The sequence below is a fragment of the Tamandua tetradactyla genome, chromosome 15 (genome assembly GCF_023851605.1).
Source record: "Tamandua tetradactyla isolate mTamTet1 chromosome 15, mTamTet1.pri, whole genome shotgun sequence".
NCBI classification, from domain to species: domain Eukaryota; kingdom Metazoa; phylum Chordata; class Mammalia; order Pilosa; family Myrmecophagidae; genus Tamandua; species Tamandua tetradactyla.
In genome coordinates, this window is record NC_135341.1 from 47059183 (window position 1) to 47081946 (window position 22764).

Genomic DNA, 22764 nt, shown 5'->3' on the forward strand with positions numbered 1-22764 from the left:
TAAGTCTCCCCAATGTATAAAGAAAAATAGGTGTCTTGGTAAGTAGAGCTTATAAATTACATTGTCATCACACTAAGTGCTCCCTGGAGATAGATACTTGTATCTCTCATCTCTCTTCTTAAAGATACACATTTATGTATTTGTTACAGAAAAGGTGCCCCACAATTTCTCACTGAATCAAACAAATGTTTACCAAGTACTTCCTGTGTGTTAGGCTCTGTGGTGGTCCCTGGAGATGCCGTGATGAACAAGCCAAATCTGTGCTCTCATGCTTTCCAAGCTATTGGGTGACCAGGCATGTAAATAACTGCTATGAGGCAGAGCAGTAGATCTGTGATGGGATTATTTAACAAGTTCCATAGGTCCCTGGAAGTAAGAGCCTGGAGCATAACCAGAAAGGCTTTGGATGCCAGGTTTATGATTTGTTTGATGAGGGTGGAGTAGAACACTGGACATGTCCTGGCTGAAAAATGAAGGCTCAGGTTGATGTTTCAGAGAGAAAAGCTGGTAGGGTATGGAGGAAGAGTCAGAAGAAGGACAACCAAATGCAGAAAACAAGTTAGATGGTACGGAAATGAATCCAGGAGAGCAGTTTGTTGGGGGCAGAGGAGGGTGGTATCAGGTCATAAGCCTCAGAACGGAATGAAAGGGATGGGATTGGAAATAAAGCTGACAGGATGGTGGGTGACTTGGGGGAAGTAGGAAGGGGGCCTGAGAGAAAGATGACTTACGCTGATATACTTAAATGGCCAAAGAGCTTGATAAGGACGTTCTGTGGTTAAGACTTCTGTAGGACTTATGGCTCCTGATGGTTAAAAATGAGAAATTTCATTCTGGAAGTTTCTGAGATCAAGGGTGGGTATTTTAGGGATGTCCACAACTGGAAGGGCACCGAGGCCATATGAAGGTGTGAGGTTCCCACAGAGAAACAAAGGCAGGAAGGCTGACAGAGGATCAGAACTTTCTGAGAAGCACCCAGAAAGAGTATAGAAAAGCTGCGGGGGCTCCACAGGATGCAGATTCAGGAGGCACTGGTTACCATGTCCAGATACTTTAGGGAAGGAGTTGGAGTGATGGAGAAGATTTTATTTAAAATTAGAAGTTTTTCTTGCTTTTAACCCCTACTTAAAGGACTGTTATATTGGTATAAAAGAAGTGCAAGTTAATCAGTAACTGCTATTTTCTTTTTAGCATTTTAGAATGTTTTAATACAAAATGCTCGAGTGAGTGGATAGGTTGTTATATTTCAACTACAGAAGAACACTACGCTAGTTGACTCCGAAGTATCAACTGGTTGAGGATGCATTTTTCCAGACCATACCTTTTCATATGCTCACCTATTTTGATGATGAAATAACATAAACGAAAATAACAAGAAGATTTGTGAAGATCCCCACAAAGAAATAAATAGATGTATCTGGGAATTACAATGCAACTAGGAGACCCTGACAATACCTGAAGGTGTTTCTATTCCTCTAACTTCCATTAGCTGTAAATGCTTAAGCAACCTTACCTTCTGACTGTCTATAAAATGTTGAATCACTGCCTGAAATGCTTCCTTCATTCTCCAGGTTTGTCTCAAAAAAGCTTCCTCCTAGAAGAGGGGGTGGGGGGCGAGAAAGAGAGAGAGAGAGAATTTGAATATCAGAGGTCTTCAAGGAGCATTATTGCCCCATGTCATGAATTATCAAGTCACCATCATCTACTCCCAAAGAGGTTTTGGGAATCACTGGATCACTGGGTCCTAAGAATAGCCCTACAACTTTTGACTCATCACATTTTGTCCTCTCGCACTGATTCGTGGTGTAGCTTGTTGCCCCCTTACCTTGTTCCAATATCTTCTCTGGAGGCAATACAGAATCGAGGACAGAACAAGGATTTGAAGTAAGAGAAATGCGAGTTCTATTCCTGGATCTGCAAATTATTAAGTGTGTGACCTTGAGCAAGTTAATTAATCTCTGTGAGCCTCAGTTTCCTTATTAGAAAGGAATAGCAATAGAATTCTCTCATAATGTGACAAGACTTTGAATGTCTGGTGTCTAGTTGCTGTCTACGGTATAAATCCAGACAACTGTTTTTAGCTAATGATTTTGTGGTTACTGCTCCCTTCTGGAGAAGACAGTCCATAAAAAAGAAACCTAGAGTAGGCAGGCAAGGGAAGTCACAGTATTCTATATCTTTAAGGCCCACTGCTTCTTGTTTGGTCTTTTCCCGACTGAGGACACAATCCTAGTCTTAGCTCCAGCTCTTGAAAGAGCAGTTGACTAAGCAAAAATAGCCTTAAGCTCCTATTGAAATTGAGGATTTTTCACTGTGTTGACATGTTAGTTCATCAAATGAGATCCTCAAAGGTGGGGATGGGGGCTCTTTCCCCCTCACTGTATCCCCAGTGCCCATGATGGCAGTTGGAGAGAGCAGGTGGCTCAAAATAATAACGAATTGGATGCTGGTTGAAAACATGAGGCTTTAGGATAAAACGTCTTCTCTTCCCTGTCTATACATCTAATCACAAAAATGTCACTTTGTGGGCCATATCCAGTATTCACTCATCTATCCAACAAACATTCCAAGGGCACCTCCCATGTGCCGGGCCCAGGGCTAGGTTAAGTGTCAGGGGCACACTGATGAGCAAAGCCAGAAATCATCCCTGCCCTGCCAAACTCGATAATCTGGGGGGGGGGGGGGGAGTTCATTAATGTGAGATTTATACACATAAATATAAAATTATGGCTATGTTGGTGCTCTGATGGGGAATTCACAGCGTGGTGAAAATGTTCAGTAGAGAAGACTGACCTAGTCAGTAGGTAACCAGTTAAGCAGGTGTGGGGGAGGAGGGAGAGAATCCAGGGCAGAGAAGAGAGTGTGCCCAGACCCTGGGATGGGTGGGGGGCTGAGGGGCTGCAGAAAGGAGAGGCAGCATGGGATGAAATGATCCTGGAGTCACAGACCACGCAGGCTGTGACAAGCCCCCTCAGCATTTGGATCTTTAGCCAACAGCCATGTGAAGCCATTAAAGGTTTCACACAGGTAACCTGGTCAGATTTGTGATTCTAAAAGTGTGCTTCGGCTACTGTGTGGAGAACAGCCTGGAAGGGGTGAAGGGGGTGCAGTCTGGAGGGTATAGGGTGAGGAAGGGCTGGAAATGGAAGCTGTGAGTATAGCCTACTCTCTGGAGTTTACTGGTGATGGGAAAGAGAATGGCAGGGCAATAAGTGGAGAGAAATGTGTGGTCAAGAAAGCGTTTAGGAAATGGGAGAGGCTTGGGCATGTTGATAAATCAATAGGAAACAGTGAGTTAAAAGTGAGGTTAAATAGACAGGAAGGAAGGAATGTGTGACCTTGAGACCTTCCTGGAAGGCAGGCAGGGATTGGATGCAAAGAGCGAAGGGAGAGGCAGGTGAGAGACTGGGGACAGTGCCTCCACTATGGCTGTGCAAAGGGGGCGGGTGGATGTGTGTAGACAGCATGAGGTTTGTATATCCGGAAGGGACAAGAGGAGGAAGTCCTTGCCTGGTGTACTCTATCTGCACTGTGAAGGAGGAGGTAAGGTCATCTGTGGAGAGAATGGGGAGGGAGGTGGGAGTATGAGTCAGGAGGAGGAGAGCTAAAAAAATGTCTTTGGGAGACTGAGCTGACCAGAGGCAAAACTCTGGTTTTGCATGACTTTAAATCTAGCACAACATCTTTCCCTCTGTTTTCCTTTATTTTTATGGGTGAGAGCTTCAGTGTCATTTAGGATGATGTGATTTTTCCAAGGGCAGAAAGCTGTTGAATTGTTCTGGAAAACACTGACGCAGCAGCCTGACCACATCAAGCAGCGTTCTTTGTGAGTTGAAGGGAATTCCGATTCCATGCAGCTCGGCATTTTCAAAAGATCACATTTGTCAATCAAATCCCAGATGAAAGACATAATCAACTTTTTCAGAAATTATGTCAAAAATAGTTAAATAATGATAATAAATGAAATCAGGGTTTATTTTTCCCATTTTATTTATCTGATACTAAATAAAAGCATATATTATTTATCCAACTGACTACAGTTAAAGCACATTAATCTACTTTTATCTTTTCATGTAGTGCTCCTTTTTAGGGTAAATGTTAAAAACATTACAGTGGGTCTGCCAGATAAGCCATGTGAGTACTCATTACCATCTGACATTATATTAGACATAGATTTGTTTCCTTATTTATCTGGCTTCTCCACTGGAATGCTGGCTCTGAGATCTCAGGGTCTTGCCTGTCTCATCACCGATGTGTCTCCAACTCTTAAACCGGGTAGGTACAAAGTAGGTGTCCAATCACTGTTTACTGACAGATTCTGGCTGTACTAATGGTGTCATTTAAGGCCTAACCTGGTCACCTGGTGTGGGCAGCAGGGGAAGGAGTAAGGCCAGCTTCAGAGGGTGGGGAAGAAGTGACGGCAGTGCAAGCATGCAAAGACTCCATAAGATTCTGGGAACTAGATGAATTCTCAATGAATTGAGTATTTTTATAGCAAACTGCACTGGTCCATGCAGTGGAGGCATTTAGTGGGTGAGAGGAGTTTGGCACTGAGGGTCCTGGTGCAGAGCGGGAGTCCAGAACACTGAAGATGTTGCCTATTATGCTCTGACAATCAAAATTCTGAAAGTAGATTCTCTTAGATGAAGTTCAAGATGGAACCGTCTTATTCAGAACTCTGATAAATTAATTATAGAGAAGTTCCAGCTGAGGTTTTCAGCCTTGACTGGAGCTTAAAATAACCCAGGGTGATTTAAAAAGTGCCTATGCTGAGCCCTACCTCCAGAGATCCAGAAATAATCGGTTGGGGGTACAGGATGGGCCTATGCATGGGAATTTCTTTTACAAAGCTCCTTAGGTGATTCTAATGTGTAGTCACGACTAAGGGTGACAGATGACAACCATGAGAGGCTGCTAGGAGGGAGGTGAAAGCTAATGCATCTCCTCAGTCATCTAACACAACTAGATGGCATACTAGTTAGATTTCTCCATATTAGTCAGATTTTTCCATACTAGTTAGATTTCTCCATACTAGTTAGATTTCTCCATACTGGAGGTACAACTAAATTTCCTAGATGGTTTGTAGAATAAATCTCATTGTTTTTATGACCATAGCTTCATATATTTCAGTACCATCTCGATTATCTCGTGTCTGCTTGTCTCCATGTTTATCAAAAGGAAAATCCTAGTGTAAATGGAGATACCAATCATATTGAAGCAACTGATTTTAAGACTCTTATGAAATGTCCTGGTACCCACAAAATGCTTTTAGGATCTAACTAATGCAATATTGAGGACTTAAGAAGTGCCAGGCATTGAGCATCCATTTTTGGGAACGCAGCGATAAAAAGCTATTTCCTCTGGATCATGGTTCAGGAGGACAGGCAGCTTTGTAAAACTGTCACCTGGATGTCATGTGGTAAATACTGAGGCACAGATGAAAGAAGTGGTGAATCACAGAGGGCACTGCACTGAAATGCACTCCAATCATGGCAGACATAATTCCCAGCAAATGATTCTCCTTTGTAAATTTAAAAGTTCTATGCTGGCCCACTTGGGATTGATGTTAGCCTTCCCTAGAGAACATTTTTAGAAAAATCAATAAGAAGATTAAAATAATATGTGGAAACCTTTGGCACTGCTCTCTTAGCTACTGACTCCTGAGTAGTATGAAAGACAGAGATTCCAGCAACTACCATAAAAGGCACAAATGATTCCCTGGGTTTAATTCTTTCATCCTATTTTCCTCCTTGTCTTAAAATATGTTTAATTTGCTGACATATTTTTAGATAAGATACAACCAAAGGCTTTATTGAGAATACAACAAAGTAAAACAATGATGGTGAAAAAAATCTCCTAATAAGATGGATGAGATTATTTTTTCTTTACTGCATTAAAAGCATTTACTAGTGTCAGCAAGTGATGAAAAAAATTGCCTCTAGATAGAATAAACAATCTTTTTTGGAGGACATGCTGTCCACTTTCTAACAACCATTTCTTCTTCCTGGCTGATCTAGGAGAACTGAAGAATGTGATTTCTTGTTCGAATTCACTTGGTTGTCTTAACCATATAAGAATAGCATGGGTGAAATTCATCCTTCAATCTTCCTGGGAGGAAGCTGATAATTTCTAACTTCCCCACCTCATTAAATTTTGGCCTAATAAGAATAGAAGTTTGGACAAGATGGAAAAGGGCACAGAAAGCACATTCTCTGAGTTGCTCTGCAACCAGATGAAGATGCCTTTCTATGCTTTAATCATTATGGTATGATGACCAAGAGCCTTTGATTTGGGGGGATTCGAGAGTCAAAATGTCCAGAACCAGCAGAGAATCCTTTGGTACTCCCAGCTTTTAAAATACCAGCTCTAGCATAGTGGGGATGCTGGAACCAAAAGTGTCAAAACTTAACTGGTCCTTCTATTTCTGTTCCTCATCAGAGCCAGATATTTAAGCAAAGTTCTCTGTTCTAGGTGAGTGTGCCCTGGTGTACTGGGTCTCCAAGCCAGGTCTTCTTCTACCTCATCAGCCCACCAAAAACTCCAGAACAGCAGGTAGCCAGGTTACCTAGAGTGTCAAAGCATGCTCCACTCTCCAGACGGTGCTTCCTGTACAAGTTCTTCAGGACCTTGGCACTGCCAAAGCGTTTGAAGCGGCTCTTCACATTATTGTAGAACCATTCCAGAGACTGGGTCCTCAGAAGCCTGAGAAAAACAGAGAATTAGAAACCAAACCTAAAAATTCCTTAGAAAAATAAATGGTGGCTTGCAAAAGTGGCTACAATACTTCGCAGTTCCTTCCATCAAGACATAGGATCCATTTTTCTATCCCTTGAATCTGGGCTGATCTTGTGACTTGCTCTGCCCCTAGAAGGTGATGAAAGAGATGTTGTGTGTCTTGAGCTTGGACCTCAAGAGGCCTTGCAGGTGCCTCTGTAGCTGCATTTGGGAATCCTGCAACTTATCACTCACTATGTCAACAAGCTCAGACTAGCCTTCTGAGTGAAGAAAGACACTTGGCCCAATTATCCCTGTTGTCCCCACCAACAGTCACATAAGCACCAGGCATGTGAATGAGGCTCCAGATTGCCAATTGATCACAGATCTATAAGTGACCCAAGCTGAGAACAGCAGTAGAACCAACTAGCTGAATTCATCCCAAAGACCATAATCTAAAAAATTGCGAGCTAATAAATGGAAACTTGAAACCACCAAGTTTTGGATAGTATATTATGCAGCAAAAGCTAACTGACATATCTGTTTAATAGCAGACATTATATTTAGCACTCTTACTACATTAACAACTTTTAAAATTCAGTTTGGGAAAATAAAAAGCACAAGTGAGACGGTCGGTTTTAAGGCAAAATTCTCTGGCTCTTACTCATTTAGTTTGAAGTATTGTGAGAAAACAGTCCCCTTGTTAGTGCCATAATGGTCATTACAAGACAATCTGACAAGATTCTTCTCTTTTATGCCTGAAAAGAACATATTTCTAAAGCCCTTCTATTTTGAGAATAGCTTTTATTGCTATTTTTTCTTATTATGAATGGAATAATACGTATTCATTTTAGAAAATTCAGAAAGGCAAAATGAATACAAAGGCTTCCAATCCAATAGTGGAATAAGCCCATGTTTAGCAGCTCTTCCCTCCCAGATGGCAGTGAAATATGACAAGATATCCAAAGGGAAGAAATGAACAAAAATGAAGGCATGGGATGAGAGCAGCATCAGAGGTTTTGACAAATTTCTGGAAAATTGAAAGTGAATGGCAGCATAGAGGAAACTGAGAGAAGGTTGTCCTCCAAAGCAGGCAGCAGAGCTGAGATTCTTTTGACTGAAAGGTCCAATTTTCAGTTGGTTGGTTCAGTGAGCAGGATTAGATAATGAGTGAGTATTCATAAGGTTAATTAAATGATTGTGTAGACAGTGGTGAAGAGTCTTGGTCCCCTATTTCTATACCCATTGATCCAAGGATGACTTTGTACTAGGATAAAAACAGAAAGCAGTTCTTTAATGAAATTGAGCAATCTCCTTGAGAAGGACTGGGACTTCAATGGAGAGGTTAATGTCTTGTAGGGCTTTAAAATAGTTAACGTCTCGCAGGGAAGCCCTCCTTGTTTGGCACTGGGGGGACCCACACCTGCCTGCCCACCAGATCCTATCCATGCAGCCCAAAGCAAAGCCTGTCAGGTGACGTCCGCCCCACAAAGTTGGAGTTCTCAGTTAGTCCCTCCTTGCGAAGGAGAGATCCACAGGGAATGCTAACCTACTCAGTTGCAGAGGATGCTCATGTTGGTCACTTTTATTAACCAACCAAGTTCTTTGTTTCAAAATATGAGTACACAACCAGGCATCACCAGACATTTGAAACAATACAGATGTAAAAGAAAGAGGATTAAGATAACTAACAGCAATAAAAAGGAGGGTACTTTAAAGAATTTTAAAAATTCAAATGAATTTCAATAGAGCGATTTGAGTTGTTAATGCATCCATACAACAAGGTTAAGTTGATGTGAAAAATAAGCAATTGGAAGACAAGCAACAGTTCTTGGAAACAGAAAACAAGATTGGTGACAACACTGAGCAGACAATTTAAAAATTATAATATTACGATATTACGTACACTTCCCGGTGCCTGCCCATGCAAAAAAAAAAATGCTATAATATTCCAAATTTTATGTAGAATAAGAAGTAAAAAAACAAAAAAAAGATGGTCTATATGAGGGAAAAGAGTTGTGGAGGATCTATTCCAGGTAGTCTAGCATCTAAAGGATTTCTATGAGATGAAAAAGAAAATAGAGAGGAAAAACCAGACTTAGAAGAAAATTTCTCAAAGCTAAAAAGACTAAGTCTTTAGGTTAAAAGGCCTACTAATTGCCAAGCAGAATAAATGAAAAACAAAACAAAATAAAGCAGACAAATCCACCCAGATAGATCCTCATGAAAACTCAGGTCCTTAAAGATAAGGAGACCTTAGTGATTTCCACACAGAAGAAAGGGTATTTTGCATATTAACAAAAATAATAATGACATGAAGAGTTTGAATCAGTATCATGTGTTGGGGATTGAATCATACCTACCCCCACAAAAGGCATGCTCAGAGCTCAAGCCCTGGGCCTGTGGGTGTGAACCCATTTGTAAATAGGACCTTTGAAGATGTTAGTTAAGGTGTGCCCAAACTGAAAATAGAATGGGCCTTTACACAGTGTGGCTGAAGTCTTTATCGGCAAAGGAAACTGTCATGGGAGCAACCAGAGGCTGGAAGTCAATGGAACCCAGAAAAGAAAGGAGAGGATGTCTCCATGTGCATTGTCATGTGACGGAAAAGCCAAGGATCCCCAAGGATCTCTGGCAGGCAGCTCAAGAATGCCACAGCTTTCAGGGAGAAAGCACCACCTTGCTGATGCCTTCATTTTGAACTTCCCTTAGACTCAAAACCGTGGGCCAACAAATTTCTGTTGGTCGTGGGCTTATGAATTCCCAAATAAAATAGATGCTCTATTTTATGATTTAAAGCAGGTAATCCTTTGCCCTGCCTGTTTTGATGTCATTGTTTTCAACACTGCTTTAGCTGTCAGCAAGCTGCTTCTGCTTACAAACAAGTTCTGGAAGGGAGAGTCAGAGACAGTTTCCAGGTTCGGTCTTTCAGGATGTCATGGGAGAAACTGGCATGACAGAAAGGCACTGCAGTATGCTCATAAGATTTACTCTGCTCCCTCTGGAACAGGGCCAGGGACACACTTCTGTATGCAGGCTGGCTGCGTGCCATGCTGGGGAGGGCATGGGAAGGGAGTGGGAAGGGACCAGCTTGGACACCATAAGCTTTGACTACCATTTTTTAAAGCTATATTTTCCTGATTTGGTTCTTGTCCAGTCACTGCAATCTTTTAACTGCTTTTCAGGGTTCTGAGGAAGATGGCTCTGCCAGTTTTTGCTAGTTGTTCAAACAGTCTGTGAGGGAATGTCTCTGCTGACATATGGTTGACTGGAAACCCTATATGATTAATGCTGTAAGATGTTCTCCCCTGGCCCGCCCCGCCCAGCATTTTTAGTAGGTCTAGAGTTCTCCAGGATATGGATGCAGTATGCTTTAGTTAACTGGTCTGCTACATTAGATGTTGATTTTTTTCTATTCCTTTTGCTATCAAAAAACAATTCTGTGATGCATATGTTGGCAGCTAAGTGATTCAACAGATCCATGACTGTAGATCCTAGAAGTAGAATTCCTGGATTTAAGGAAATGAATTCTTCAGAAGGCTTGTACCAGTCTGCACTCACACCAGTGGGTGAGATTCTAAGATCCTAAAGCCCTCCTCAAAATGGCTTCATATTGAAGAAAAACTCCCAATGGAGGGGCTATTGCTCCATGGCAAAGCCTGCTTCTGGTTGCCTAAAACACTGTACTAGGGATTATGAAAGGGCAAAAGAAAGCATCCTCTCCTCCCATATGATTGGTAGTTGAGAGATGGCATCTAGAGGTTCATCCTACTAATTGATGGAGAAATGCAGCTATAAAATTGGACATAGGATATATAATGTCCCCTTTATACCAGTAGTCTTACTACTAGCTGAAAACATGAATACAATTTTTTGAGTACTTTTTTTTGGTCTTAGCACTGTGCTAAAAGCTTTGCTCGAATTATCTTATTTAATTCTAATAGGGCATACACAGCAAACGAGAGCAGGAGTGTGGGGCTGGTTTGGAGTGGCCCAGGCTCTGGTATTTACTACATGTGTGGTCTTGAGAAAATTACTTAATTCCTGTAACTTCAGTTTCTTTATCTCTAAAATGGGGATGATGACAGCAATCACTTTATAAGGCTGTTTTGAGGATTCGATGAGATAACACAAGTAATAAGGTGTGTGGCCCAACATAAGGGCTCAATAATTTCTAATAACAACTTTACAACAGTGAGTTCCAGCTTATAGATGAGTAAACCAAAATGTAGTGAGATTTACCTGCCTAAAGTAGCAAGTGGTTGAAGAGGGATTTAAAAAGAGGAATTTTCAACCATGCACTAGTGCAGGAAAGATGGGTGCCCGATGTACAAAGTGATCCCTTCTCTTCAGTGTATTTTCTGGTAGTGTGTTAATTTATTACAACAAGCACGTGTCTTTTTTTCATAAACAAAAAATGTAAAGCTATTTTCAGAATTTAGAATAATATAGAGAAAGGAAAAAAATAGAGGACCTTGTCGTTGGGAAATCATAATCTCTGGACGTATGATTTATTTGGCATCTTTGAAAGCACAAAAGAAATGTAATTTCTTAAGAGAAATGCTCTCCAGACTGCCTCTCCCCTGCAACATACTATCTTCCTTTCTGAGCAGAGCTGGAGGGCTCAGCTCTGTAGCTAAGAGGGTCCACGATGGTATTGGTGGGGGACAGCTGGTACTGTGCTCCTCATTCTTCTGACGAAAGGACACTTCTTTTCCTTTTGGGACACTCTTCCACCCATGCCCCACCCCCACCTTCAACATAGTCTGGTTCTGGAAGGGGTGGTCCCACCCCGGTCACATGACTCAGACCTGCCAATCAGGGTGAAGGTGGGGGCTTTTACTGAAGCTCTTACAAAGAGGCCCTCCCTTTCTGCTGGGTTGCTCCTCAGTAGAATGAAAACCTGGAGCTCCCGGCGATATCATCCCATCACTTGGGGGAGAATTGAAAAATTTCTTTTTCAGTTTTGTTTTCTGAAAAAAAAAGAAGCAGATCTAAAAGTGGGAAGGGATCCTGTGGATATACTTTGAACATCTGGATCTATTGAAGCCTGAGGTCGACCCCTAGACTTCCATTATATGAAACAATAAATTACCTCTTCTGCTTGAGTCATTTTGAGGTGAGTTTCTATTATTTGCAACCAAAGCTCCTAATAATGTATTCTAAGTTTTAGACAGCCCTGAAAGACTTCAAGTGCCTTATCAGCGGAGCTCTCCATTCACCTGTTAACCTCAAGCTCTATGACATTCAGAAGCATTTTAAGGAACTCTAAAATAGAAGCCTTCAGCTTGCTCAAGTCATGGGGTGGAACCAAAGCAGCATTGTGGGGCTGAAAGGAGGTGGATAGATGGCACTGAGTCCTCGGGGACAGCCTGAATGCAAAAACTTTTCCTTAAAAAGTGATATGCTATAGATTATGTTTTGACTTAGAATTAATATGGAGAGCTTTTCTGGCAGTCCCAGGGAAGGCTCATTCAGGATTACCCTGATTTGATATTGCTGCTTTTATTTCACTTATTTTAAGGTACATGGCTCAGAGGAAACTCTCAGTATGCATGTGGTTATGGTGCAGAGGTAGGCGGAGAGGACTGTGAGGACTGTGAGGACGCCAGCACTCAGGGTGGACTGGAAAATGTGCTAGAGGGCTCCCATGGCCTACCCTCTCCAGCTTCCAATTAATGCATCTGACTTCAGGCAAGAGTAGGTGGGAAAGGAGGTAGGTGCCTTTGTGTCAGGATCTCACTGGACAAGAAGGCAGAGTAGAATCCTGCATGTTTTAGTTTCTGGCTGCTAAAACAAATACTATACCACGGGTTGGTTTATCAACAGAAATTTATTGGCTTACGATTTTGAGGCTAGAAGTCCAAAATTGAGGTGTCACCAAGGTGATGCTTTCTCTCTGAAGACTGTGGCATTCTAGGGCTGACTGCTGGCGATCCCTGGGGCTCCTTAGCTTTTTCATCACATGATAGACAATACAAATGGAGGCACCTTCTCCTTTCTCTTCTAGGTTCTGTTGGGTTCCAGCTTCTAGTTGCTCCCTGGGGTTTCTTTCCCATGTCCAATTTTGCTTTTAAGGACTTCAGTTACATTGGATTAAGGTCCACCCTCCTTCAGCTTGGGCACACCCTAATTAACAACATCTTCAAAGGTCCTATTTACAAATGGGTTCACACCCAGAGTAGTGAGGGTGGGATGTGAACATGCTTTTTGTGAGGAACATGATTCAGTTCCTAACACAGAGTCTGCAGATGGGTTAATTCATTTGTTCACTTATTCATTCCATCATTCCCTCAATACTCATTGAATGCTAGGTGCTGGGGTAGGAATACAGGGGGTAACAAAGTAAATGAGGTCCCTGCCCTACAGTTCTGCCAGGCTAATCACTTCAAAGCATGCCAGATAAGAATGAGATGGAATCAAAAGTCAAGTTGAAGATATCTCAAAAATAGCTGGGCTGTCTGGGTTTAGGATCATTCCTGCAGACATGGAGAAACCAGAACTAGCCAACCTGCCTGCCTGTCTCGGGCATTTTCTCTAAGGTGCACCAACTGCTGCTTCTCCACTGCACTAATAAGAGAAGTGGCTCAGAGATGTCACAGATTCACTCTCCTGGTGATGACACTTGCTGTAAAGGGATTTCTGTCTTCGGAACTGTACAAAGGGAGGCTGTTTGATTTCACTGGTCTTAGTTTTTAAACAATTCCAACTTTTCCCTGAGATGCTTACCTAAAGAGGTTGGGCTCTGGATCATTTCACAACTTCAAGCATGGTAATTCCTTTAAACACCAAAGCTTTTGAAAAATAAACAGAAATCCTCAAAATTCACCAATTGCAACAGAGTCAGAATTGATTACTTTTTGAGTCTTTGGAGCTATAGTTTCATCACCTGTAAAATGGGATGATAACTTAATGCCTTATAGGACTGGAAAGAGGGTTGGATGAGATAATTCAGCTGAGAGTACCAGAGAAAGATCAAAGTCATATGCCCATTAGGGGTGCCGGCTGAATCCGAGTGTGAGTGGACAGGTCTTTCCTGTATGGCCTCTGTATACCTGCCCTGCACTAAATGGTGCAAATAAGGGATTCTCAGCCTGGGGCTTGTGCCTCAGTGGGGGCTACAGAATAATCTCTTGGCAGGTGGGCTTTTCCCCCAAATACACATGTTCTTGGGGACTCCGATAAGACTTCCCTATGGCACTCCCATCCTCTACCTTACTCAATTCCCCGTTGGGGATTAAGTGTCACCATAAGGGACACTGATGGAAGCTTGGGGGGGGGGGGGGTCAGGAAACCAGACTGAGAATGAATGACTGCTGTTAAGCAGATATATCACACAGATGGATGACTGACCTGTCCTCTGAGAACTCATACAACCGCCAGGACCATGAGAAGGTGCCCTAAGGGCCAGAGGCAACAGGCTGCTGTGTGGCCATCTACTCCTGAAGCTGCCCCTAAAGGAAGGAGGGAGTGAGAATGGGTTCCGGAACAGGCTGGGCAAGCCCTTTAGATTTAAGCAAGGAAAGCACAGAGTCATGGACAAAGCCAAGGCCCTGGGGTCAGAGAGAAAAAGAGTTCAAGTTCTAGCTCTCTCACTTTCTTGAATTGTCAAGTCAGACAAATAACAGAACCTCTTGGTGTCTCAGTCACCTCTGCAAAATGGAAACAATAATAGCTTGTGCGCCTGTAAAATAGTTATGGAGGTTAAATGACAAGTAGAAGAGAAGGCATATAGCAGAGTCTGGCACAAAGCCACTGCTCAACGTGAAGCACGCATTATCAGATCATCAGCAGTATCATCTTCCCAGCATGGTAGTTAATAGCACAGGCTCTGGCCTGGGCTCCAGTACTAGCTCAGCCACTTGTTAGCTGGGTGACCTTCAGCAAGTCACTTAACCTCTTTGTGCCTGTTTCCTCCCATATAAAATAAGGATAATAACAGACCACAGGATTTATGAAGTTGATGGGAGAATCCAAGTAAAGTGCTCAGCCCTCCTACAATGAGAGTAATCACTAGAAAAGTTTATGTAGATGTGAAGGGTCAGATGAACCACTCTGAGAGTGTCTAAGGAAGTAGGGGACAAGAGAGCTGGAGTTTAGCCTTGGGTAGGAAGACAGGCAAGGAGCCCTGTACCAGGCTAGACACATACCAGGAGGCGAGTCTGCATACCCACACCCATCAAAAGTAAGCATACTAATCCTCCCTCTGCATATTAAAGACTTTACCTTCCTCATTCTCCCCAGGTAGCCCCCCCTTATTTCTGTGTAGAGATTTTTGCTTTCTAAGTATTCCCAGGAGATGCATATACCCTATGATCTGGCAGTTCCATTCCTGGAATCTCCCCAGAGAAGCACTCAGACGTGTCCCCAAGGATGCTCTTTGCAGTATTGCTAGTAGTAGAAAAAAAGGTAAATAGCCTTGTCCTTTCATATATTCACTTCTTCTTTGTTCACTCACTCACTCACTCATCAAATACATTGAACACCCACTACATGCCAGGAGCTGATGTGCACACTGAGTATGTAGCAGTGGACAAAATGGGCAAGGCTCCTAGGCTCAAGGTGGCTACATCCAGTGCAAGAGGCAGAGGGTCGACTGCAAATAACAGACAGTCTATGTCATGTATCACAAGTACTATGAGAAGAAATGCGGCAGGGTAATAGGAGGGAAAGAGCCTGGATGGGGGCAGGAGTTATTTTATGCAGGGTGGCCAGTGAAGGCCTTTCTAGTAACACATCTTTTGATTAGAGATAGGAAGGAACTGTGTAGAATTTGGGGTGAGAACGTTCTAGAACAAGGAAACAGCAAGTGCAAAGTCCCTGAGTTAGGAGCTTCCTTTGCATGTTTGAATAACAACAAGGAGCTCAGTGTGGCTGTGTGATGTGAACAAGGAGGAGAATCCATTCATAAGAGAAAGGTTAAATAAATTGTGATTATCCACTCAATAAAGATTATACAGCAGTATCAAATTAATATACCAGATGTATGCTTATCAACATACTTAATCTAAAAAACCTCTCAGAACCCTACATACAAAGAGGGATGCCTTTCATGTAAATTAAAAACCACAAAAAGCAGCACTACATATTTCTTTTAGTCATATGTAAGTAGTAACATCAAATAACATGCATGAGAACAATACACCCAATTTCAGTGAGAAAAGGGAACGGGAGAAGAGAGGAGCTCACAATGGGGCATCATGACATCAAAAACATTTCATCTCCTTAAAGTCTGTTATGGTAGGCACAAGGCAGCCATTAAATCTGGAAGAGAGGTCCACAGATGTCACCACAACATGCTGGGAATTTCTGAGTATCTCTGAAACATTCCATGATACAAACAAAACAAAACCAACCAAAGCCCAAAACACAAACACTTTCTATGTATTGTCCTCATTCTTCTTAGTCAAGCCGCATCCAACTCCTTCCCCTCTTCTCTTAGCAAAAACCTTTATTGGAGTACTCAACAGCGCCATTTTAATCAACCATTCAGGGTCTGTCTTCACTGTTAAGTGATGCATCTATCAGTAGAAAGAATCACAAAGGTCCCCAGGTATCTGCAGACACACTTCGCAGTCTATACTATTACACCATGCTTCCTAAGATAATCTCTGCAAAGAGAACAAGACTATATTGTGATTTTTCATTGTGTAATGAAATGAAGCATACCTGCGGCTTAAGCTTATATCGTTCTGCTTTCAAAGGAGGATTCTTAATCTGCAGATGGATGAATTCTTATTTTCATCGTTGACCCCATAGGCATAATTTCTTTAGAGCCTCTCCCTGCCCTGCACTGTCATTTTTCATGCAGACTCTGTCTACTCTATCCAGTTCCTTTATTGGAGGCCCCACCCAGTTTGGACTTGTGCATTCTCCCCAGCACTAAAATCTGCGCAGGCCTTCCTCTAGGCAAATATATAAAGATGGGCTTACACTTTTCATTTCCACAGTTCCTGGACTTCTGGGGAATTGTTAACTACTGAGACAATCCAGCTCCTAAGGTATGAAAAAGTATTAGCATTAAGTTTTAGGCGCTACCAACGGGCATGTAAAGAGCTAGGAAAAGCAGTGTCAGTCAAAGCAAAGTGTTTCTTGTTCTGCCCCTAAAAGGTGCATCTGCTCTATTTGTAAAATGTGGAAAGGGAATAACATTTGTTTGAAGACTTCTTGGATGGCAACTGGGACCACAGGTGGGAGTCAAGTTCTTTCCTGGAGCTAAGTTTCAAAGTGAGCCTCTTATTTTACAGCCATTGAGAATCAACAGCATATTTTCTAAATTGTCTAAGGCTTATTTTTTTCCCCCTGCAGCCTTGTTTTGTTACCTGGTGTCACACTAATGTCCTCACTAATTCCCAGCTCCTAGAAGACATTTGAAAGAAAACTGACAATTCCATAAGCATTAAATAAGCCAATCTCTAAAAAAAAATGTCCTAAGTACATTTTAGATTCATTTCATCTCATTTACTGACAACCTTCTCTATCCGAGTTTCTTCAAACTGAATCTTTCTGCATAGAGATAATTCTTGCTTCTGTGTTTAGAAATCCAGGATTGCTCCTCCAACAAGGCACGAGGGATGGACAGAAGCTCTCATTTTTAAAAATTAGGGATACTCTTCTAGCTAAGAGCAGTTGTGAAAAAGAAAAGAGGAGAGAGAAATGTATATAATTAAAATAGTGTTGTATATTTGAAAAATAATTATTAATGGGGGGAAAAATTTGGAAAGAAATGTGCCAAAATAAACTGTATTTCAGGTCACTTTAATTTTTCAAGTTGCATAAATAAACATGTAATATTTGAAAAACAGAAAAACTGTTATTGCACCTTTGATGCTATTTTTCAAATGAAAGGAAGAAAGATTGCAGTTGCTCAAATGCATTCGAAGGCCTTGTAGCCTAGGAGAGGGGAAGGTTGGGACCCAGCCTCCTTTCTTACTTGTGTGTGATATTGGGAAAGCCACTTACTTTCTTTGAATTTCAGTCTCCTCGTTAAAAAATGGTGTTTACAAAATCTATCTTATTGTTTGTGAAACTAAAGACAATGCTACAAAGTGCCTGTTAGGAATACTGGTACATGGTAGGTAGGAATGCATCCAACAAAATGGGAGACAGGCTTCGGGAAGCATAGTAAGACAAGACACCAACAAAACATATAGATGTAGCTAGATACTGATCGATGCAGAATGTAAAAATAAGGATTAAAAAAAAATACCAAGTTTTGTTCATATGGATTTTAGATTCATGGGTGTTTACTTTATGCCCTGGCAACAGAAATAACTGACCAAAAAAAAGCTGTATTCACTTGGTTTTTGTTTGTTTTGGGGTTTTTTGGAGCAGGGTGGGGGGAAGGTTTACAATTCTTCACAATGGCAATTCAACACAATTCTCAAATACTAATTTCCAAGATCTTAAAGGATCATTCCATTATTAGGGAGTTTAGCTAATGCAGACACATTTTTTAACATTTGTTATGCTGAGGGCAGTGCAAGGTACTGGGCTACAAAGGTGAATAAAGACATAATTGCAGCCCTAAAGGAGCTCCAATTTAATAGGGAGTAAGTTGGAGCTTCATTCTTGGACAAGTTGAGTATGGATGGTCATACAACTAACCCAGAGATGGAATATTAGGGGAAGAACATTGTTCATTTTGAACACTTGAATTTGGGGTGCCCACTGAATCTCCAGGTGGCAATGCCTGGTGGGCATCTAGACATGCTGGCTGGGACTTAGAAAGATAGAAATGTGGACTAGAAATACAGATTTGGCAGTCCTGGGTCCACAGGTAGTATTAAAACCAGTAATCGGTATATTGGATTATCTACATTTTACTGCAAAAATGGAAACAAGTAATTTCTCTGGTATGTCACTGACTGAATCAGAAACAAATGTGGGAAAGGACAGTAGACCTCATTCTCTGGTCAGTGCCTTGACGTCCCATCAGGTTACTTTCTTCCTAGTTAACATTCTTGTTGTACATTCAAGCTTTTACTTCAAAGTTTAAACAAACAGAAAGCCCCATGAATCAGGGAATAACAAGAAAATCGAAAACATATCTAAAATCATTGCACCATGCCCCTAAAAAGCCTACTTAACATCACACTGCGACTACTAATCACTTCAAGGCACTTGTTGTGCAAACAGTTTTCTAATTTTTTTCCCTGTGACATGACTGAATTTGTAAACATGACGCATTGTCATTAGAAGACAGACTGGAATCACATAATTCAATTCAAGAACAGCACCGAAATGACAACCACATTACAGTTTCGCCCAGGAATGCCAGACTGATTTCGGTTCATTAGACTAAAACAACGCAATTTTGAGAAGGAAGGAACTGCCTACGTAAAGAATTGCTCAGCTTCTGGCGTCTAGTGACAAAGCAAGACTTCCACAGGTCTCCAACCCAGTATGGCAGAGCACTGTGCAAACTCAGAGCTCACCACGGCCAAACACTGTGAGGTCCTGTGCACCTCGCTGCCCATTGTGTGGTCCCCCACCAGCAGGACGGCACTACGGGGAAGCCTGATAGAAATGTGGAATCTCAGTGAGTACACTGCCTCCACCCTATGGAGACGAATCAGAAGCCACATTTTAACAAGAATCCCAAGTGATTTCCGTGTGCATCAAAGCTCGATAAGCAATAGCCTAGCAAAATCAGCTGGGCGCTTTCAGAGGTGGCATGTTTTTTTTTTTTCAAATTTTGACCATACTCCAAATATAATTAGAATAGTACTCCCCAATTTAGGTGCATTTGTTATAAGAAAATAAAATACTGTTAATACAAATTCAAATCATCATAAACAGCAGGGTTCAACAAAATATTCATAACAAGCTGATGGTGATGAAGTTAACACTAATTTGTTGCTAAAAACTAATATCAGCAGCAATTAAAACCCATGGCCAACTGAAGATGACATTGATAAATAGTCCCTCCTAAAAACTGTAAGAATATTCTGGATCTGTGAGCTTTGCCTCAGTTTGTGTAGATCAAGGAATGAGAAGATTCAGCAAACACCAATAACACACTGAACAGATAGGGGGTATTCTAGTTTGCTAGCTGCCGGAATGCAACACACCAGAGACGGATTGGCTTTCAATAAAAGGGGATTTATTTTGTTAGTTCTTCAGAGGAAAGGCAGCTAACTTTCATCTGAGGTTCTTTCTTACGTAGGAAGGCTCAGGGTAATCTCTACTGGCCTTCTCTCCAGGCCTCTGGGTTCCAACAACTTTCCCCAGGGTGATTCCTTTCTGCATCTCCAAAGGCCTGGGCTGAGCTGCGAGTGCTGAGATGAGGTATGCTGACCTACTTGGGCTGTGCTATGTTGTGGTCTCTCATTTAAGCACCAGCCAATTAAGTCAATGTCATTCATTGCAGCAGGCACGCCTCCTAGCCGACTACAGATGTAATTAGCAACAGATGAGGTTCACATACCATTGGCTCGTGTCCACAGTAACAAAATTAGGTGCCTTCACCTGGCCAGCTAACAACTGAATCTAACTACCACAGGGGGCCAGGCAGTAAAAGAGTCTAAGTCATTCAAACAGAAGGATGTTAAATAAGGCAACTTGCTATATAAATAATGAAACTGTTGAGACTCCAAAGATAAGACAGTGGGCATTGTAGAGACTAACAGCCAGGGGAAGCTGTCAACTCTCCAGAGCCAGGCGGCCAGGGGAGAAGGTGGTGTTAGCAGCAGTGGTGTCCTGGGATGAGGAGCTGGGGCCATGGCAGAGGTGCAACCGCTGCCAGTGGGGCTGCCAAAGGCACGCAGCGGGGGGGAACACCCTGTTCTCTCTCTGCCTCCTGCACTCTAATCTCCCTCTAGGGCCTGCTGTTGGAAGCTCAGCAGAAACGCAGCCTGTAGGCCCCAGTGGAATATGGAGTAGAGCAGGGGCAAGGCAATGACAGGGTCTGGTAAGAAGAATTTTTACTTATGAGCACCAGCTGTCAGTAACCCTTAATAACTCACTTCATGGGCAATAGCAAGTGGTGTTAGTTTTAAGGCAACATCTATGTCTACCGAACCATTTGCCACAAGAAGGGTAGAAGAGAACTATGCTAGGCGATCATAACAGCCATCCCCGTAGCCCCTGGAACATATTTTGGGAAGTACTGGTGTGGGACAGATGACAGGCAGGGAGTTAGACTGTACCTTACCACTCACTACCTGAGTGACCAAGAGCACGTTACTAACCTTTCTGGGCACCCTTTTCTCATCTGCAAAATGGGGACACTAACATCTATGTGGCAGAGGTTTCATTGGCTTAATGTTTAAGCATCTAATACATAAGTTGAATAAAGTAGGCACTAAGAAAATGGTAGTTACTGAATCTCAGAAGAAACAAAACACTCCTTCAATTTATGCCCCATTATAATAAAGGTCTTTTCCTCTAAAGAAGAAAAACAGAACAGTGAATGCCTCTCTATATGGACCATCAAATGGGGCCAGTAGGATGCCTTTGCTTTATCCTTTAGGGCCAGTAATTAACTTGGATGTGGGACTCTGGCTTGTTAACATGTCTTTGGAAAGAAACTGCAGACACAGTCTCGTTAATGGCAGAGTGAGCTGTTTTCCTGCCAGCCGAGGCCTGCAGAGCCCCGGAACTCTTCAACCTGGGTCTGGCATCTGCTGATGGCAGCCCATCCAATTTACTGCCTGGCCTTGCTATGAAATCACTCAATCCTATTTTTCTTGGTGAGACTCAACTGTTAAGAATTATTATTTCTAAATAGCCCCTTGGATACAGAAATAAACTCAAGGCATGATTATCCAGTTTACAAAAAAACAAAAACAAAACCTTTTGTCCGTCCCCCCAATTTGATCTTAAAAATTTATTTAAACCCAGATGTTTTGTTTCCTTACATGCAAATGGAGATGATAAATGATTCCTCAAGTTTTTAATAAGGATTAAATGGCAAAATGCATGAGAAGCACTCAGCACTGAGCCTAGGCCTGGGTAAATTTTCAGTTCATTATTTCTTATGATCATTAATATTAGTTTTTATCCCAAGCCCTCTTCACTTCTTTTGGAATGATGTGGGTGCAATCAGTAAATAGATGGTAAAAAATAGACTGAGCAAGAAATGTGTTCAATTCTTACATTTCATCTTCACAAAAAAGTTAGCCATTTGAGTTAAGATGTTTTTTAACCTTTAGTGCTTCTTTATTTTGTATTTATCAGGATTCATAAATAAAGCCCAGCTTGATGGATTCCACGTCCACAATTTCTGACGTGACGTAGGTCTGGGTGGGGTCTGAGTATTTTTAACAGGTTCCGGGTGATGTGATGCTGCTGCTCTGAGGACAAAGTTTTTGGAACCAAGGAGCTTGAGGATAAGTTCTGCATATTGCGAAGAGCCCATGAGAAGATATTATTGGTTCAAAACCACGAGAAAGCAACAGAAAAACACTCAGGTGTTTGGAAAATCAGCCTCCTTCAGCCCTGACAGCAGGAAGGCCCTTGAGCACCAAGCAATCAATTTTGAAAAGTCAAGAGAGACTGAGAGGCTATGTGGAAAACAACAGCTGGGACCACTGACTGTATCACCCGGAATTTGCAGACAGACTTGGCCAAGAGACTGGAAGTGTCAAATTCAGTTGATTGATACATGACAAATGCCAATCGTGTGAAGTATCTTGCTATGGGGGAGAAGGGAGAGTTGACAAATAATTAGGAGGAAGAAAAGCGTGGAGAAGTGAGGAGACATCCATGCAGCACGTCAGCAGTTGCTCCTGGGCTGTCTAGGCAATGTTTCTCTAGCCCTCAGAGTAATTAGAAGTAGACAGATGAGGAAACTAAGGCTAAAGGAGGCTCAAGACACCCAAAGGCATCTATAGCTAGTAAGTGGCAGGGCTGGGGTTTGAACCTGGCTCTGTCTGGTCACAAAACTTCTGCAGCTCTACTGGACCATAAGAACCATGGGTATAATGTGATAGCACACACGCTTGGCCCTTCTCATGTGCTAGGTACTGTTGTATACATTTTATGCAAACTAACCTATTTAATCTTCACGGCCACCCTATGTGGTAGCGCTGGAGGCTGAATTACGTC

The 22764-nt window shown here is 42.1% G+C and overlaps 1 protein-coding gene across 5 annotated transcripts in view; it reads right to left on the reverse strand.

Moving 5' to 3' along the window:
• MYRIP (myosin VIIA and Rab interacting protein) overlaps nucleotides 1–22764 on the reverse strand; it is a 343444-nt gene that overhangs the window by 68406 nt on the left and 252274 nt on the right. For all 5 annotated transcript variants that reach the window (XM_077129739.1, XM_077129737.1, XM_077129738.1 and 2 more), the window contains 2 exons: nucleotides 6566–6702; nucleotides 1514–1594 (listed from right to left, as the gene is read on the reverse strand). In XM_077129739.1, the coding sequence (XP_076985854.1) occupies nucleotides 1514–1594; nucleotides 6566–6702 (218 nt within the window). The remainder of the gene's footprint in view (nucleotides 1–1513; nucleotides 1595–6565; nucleotides 6703–22764) is intronic.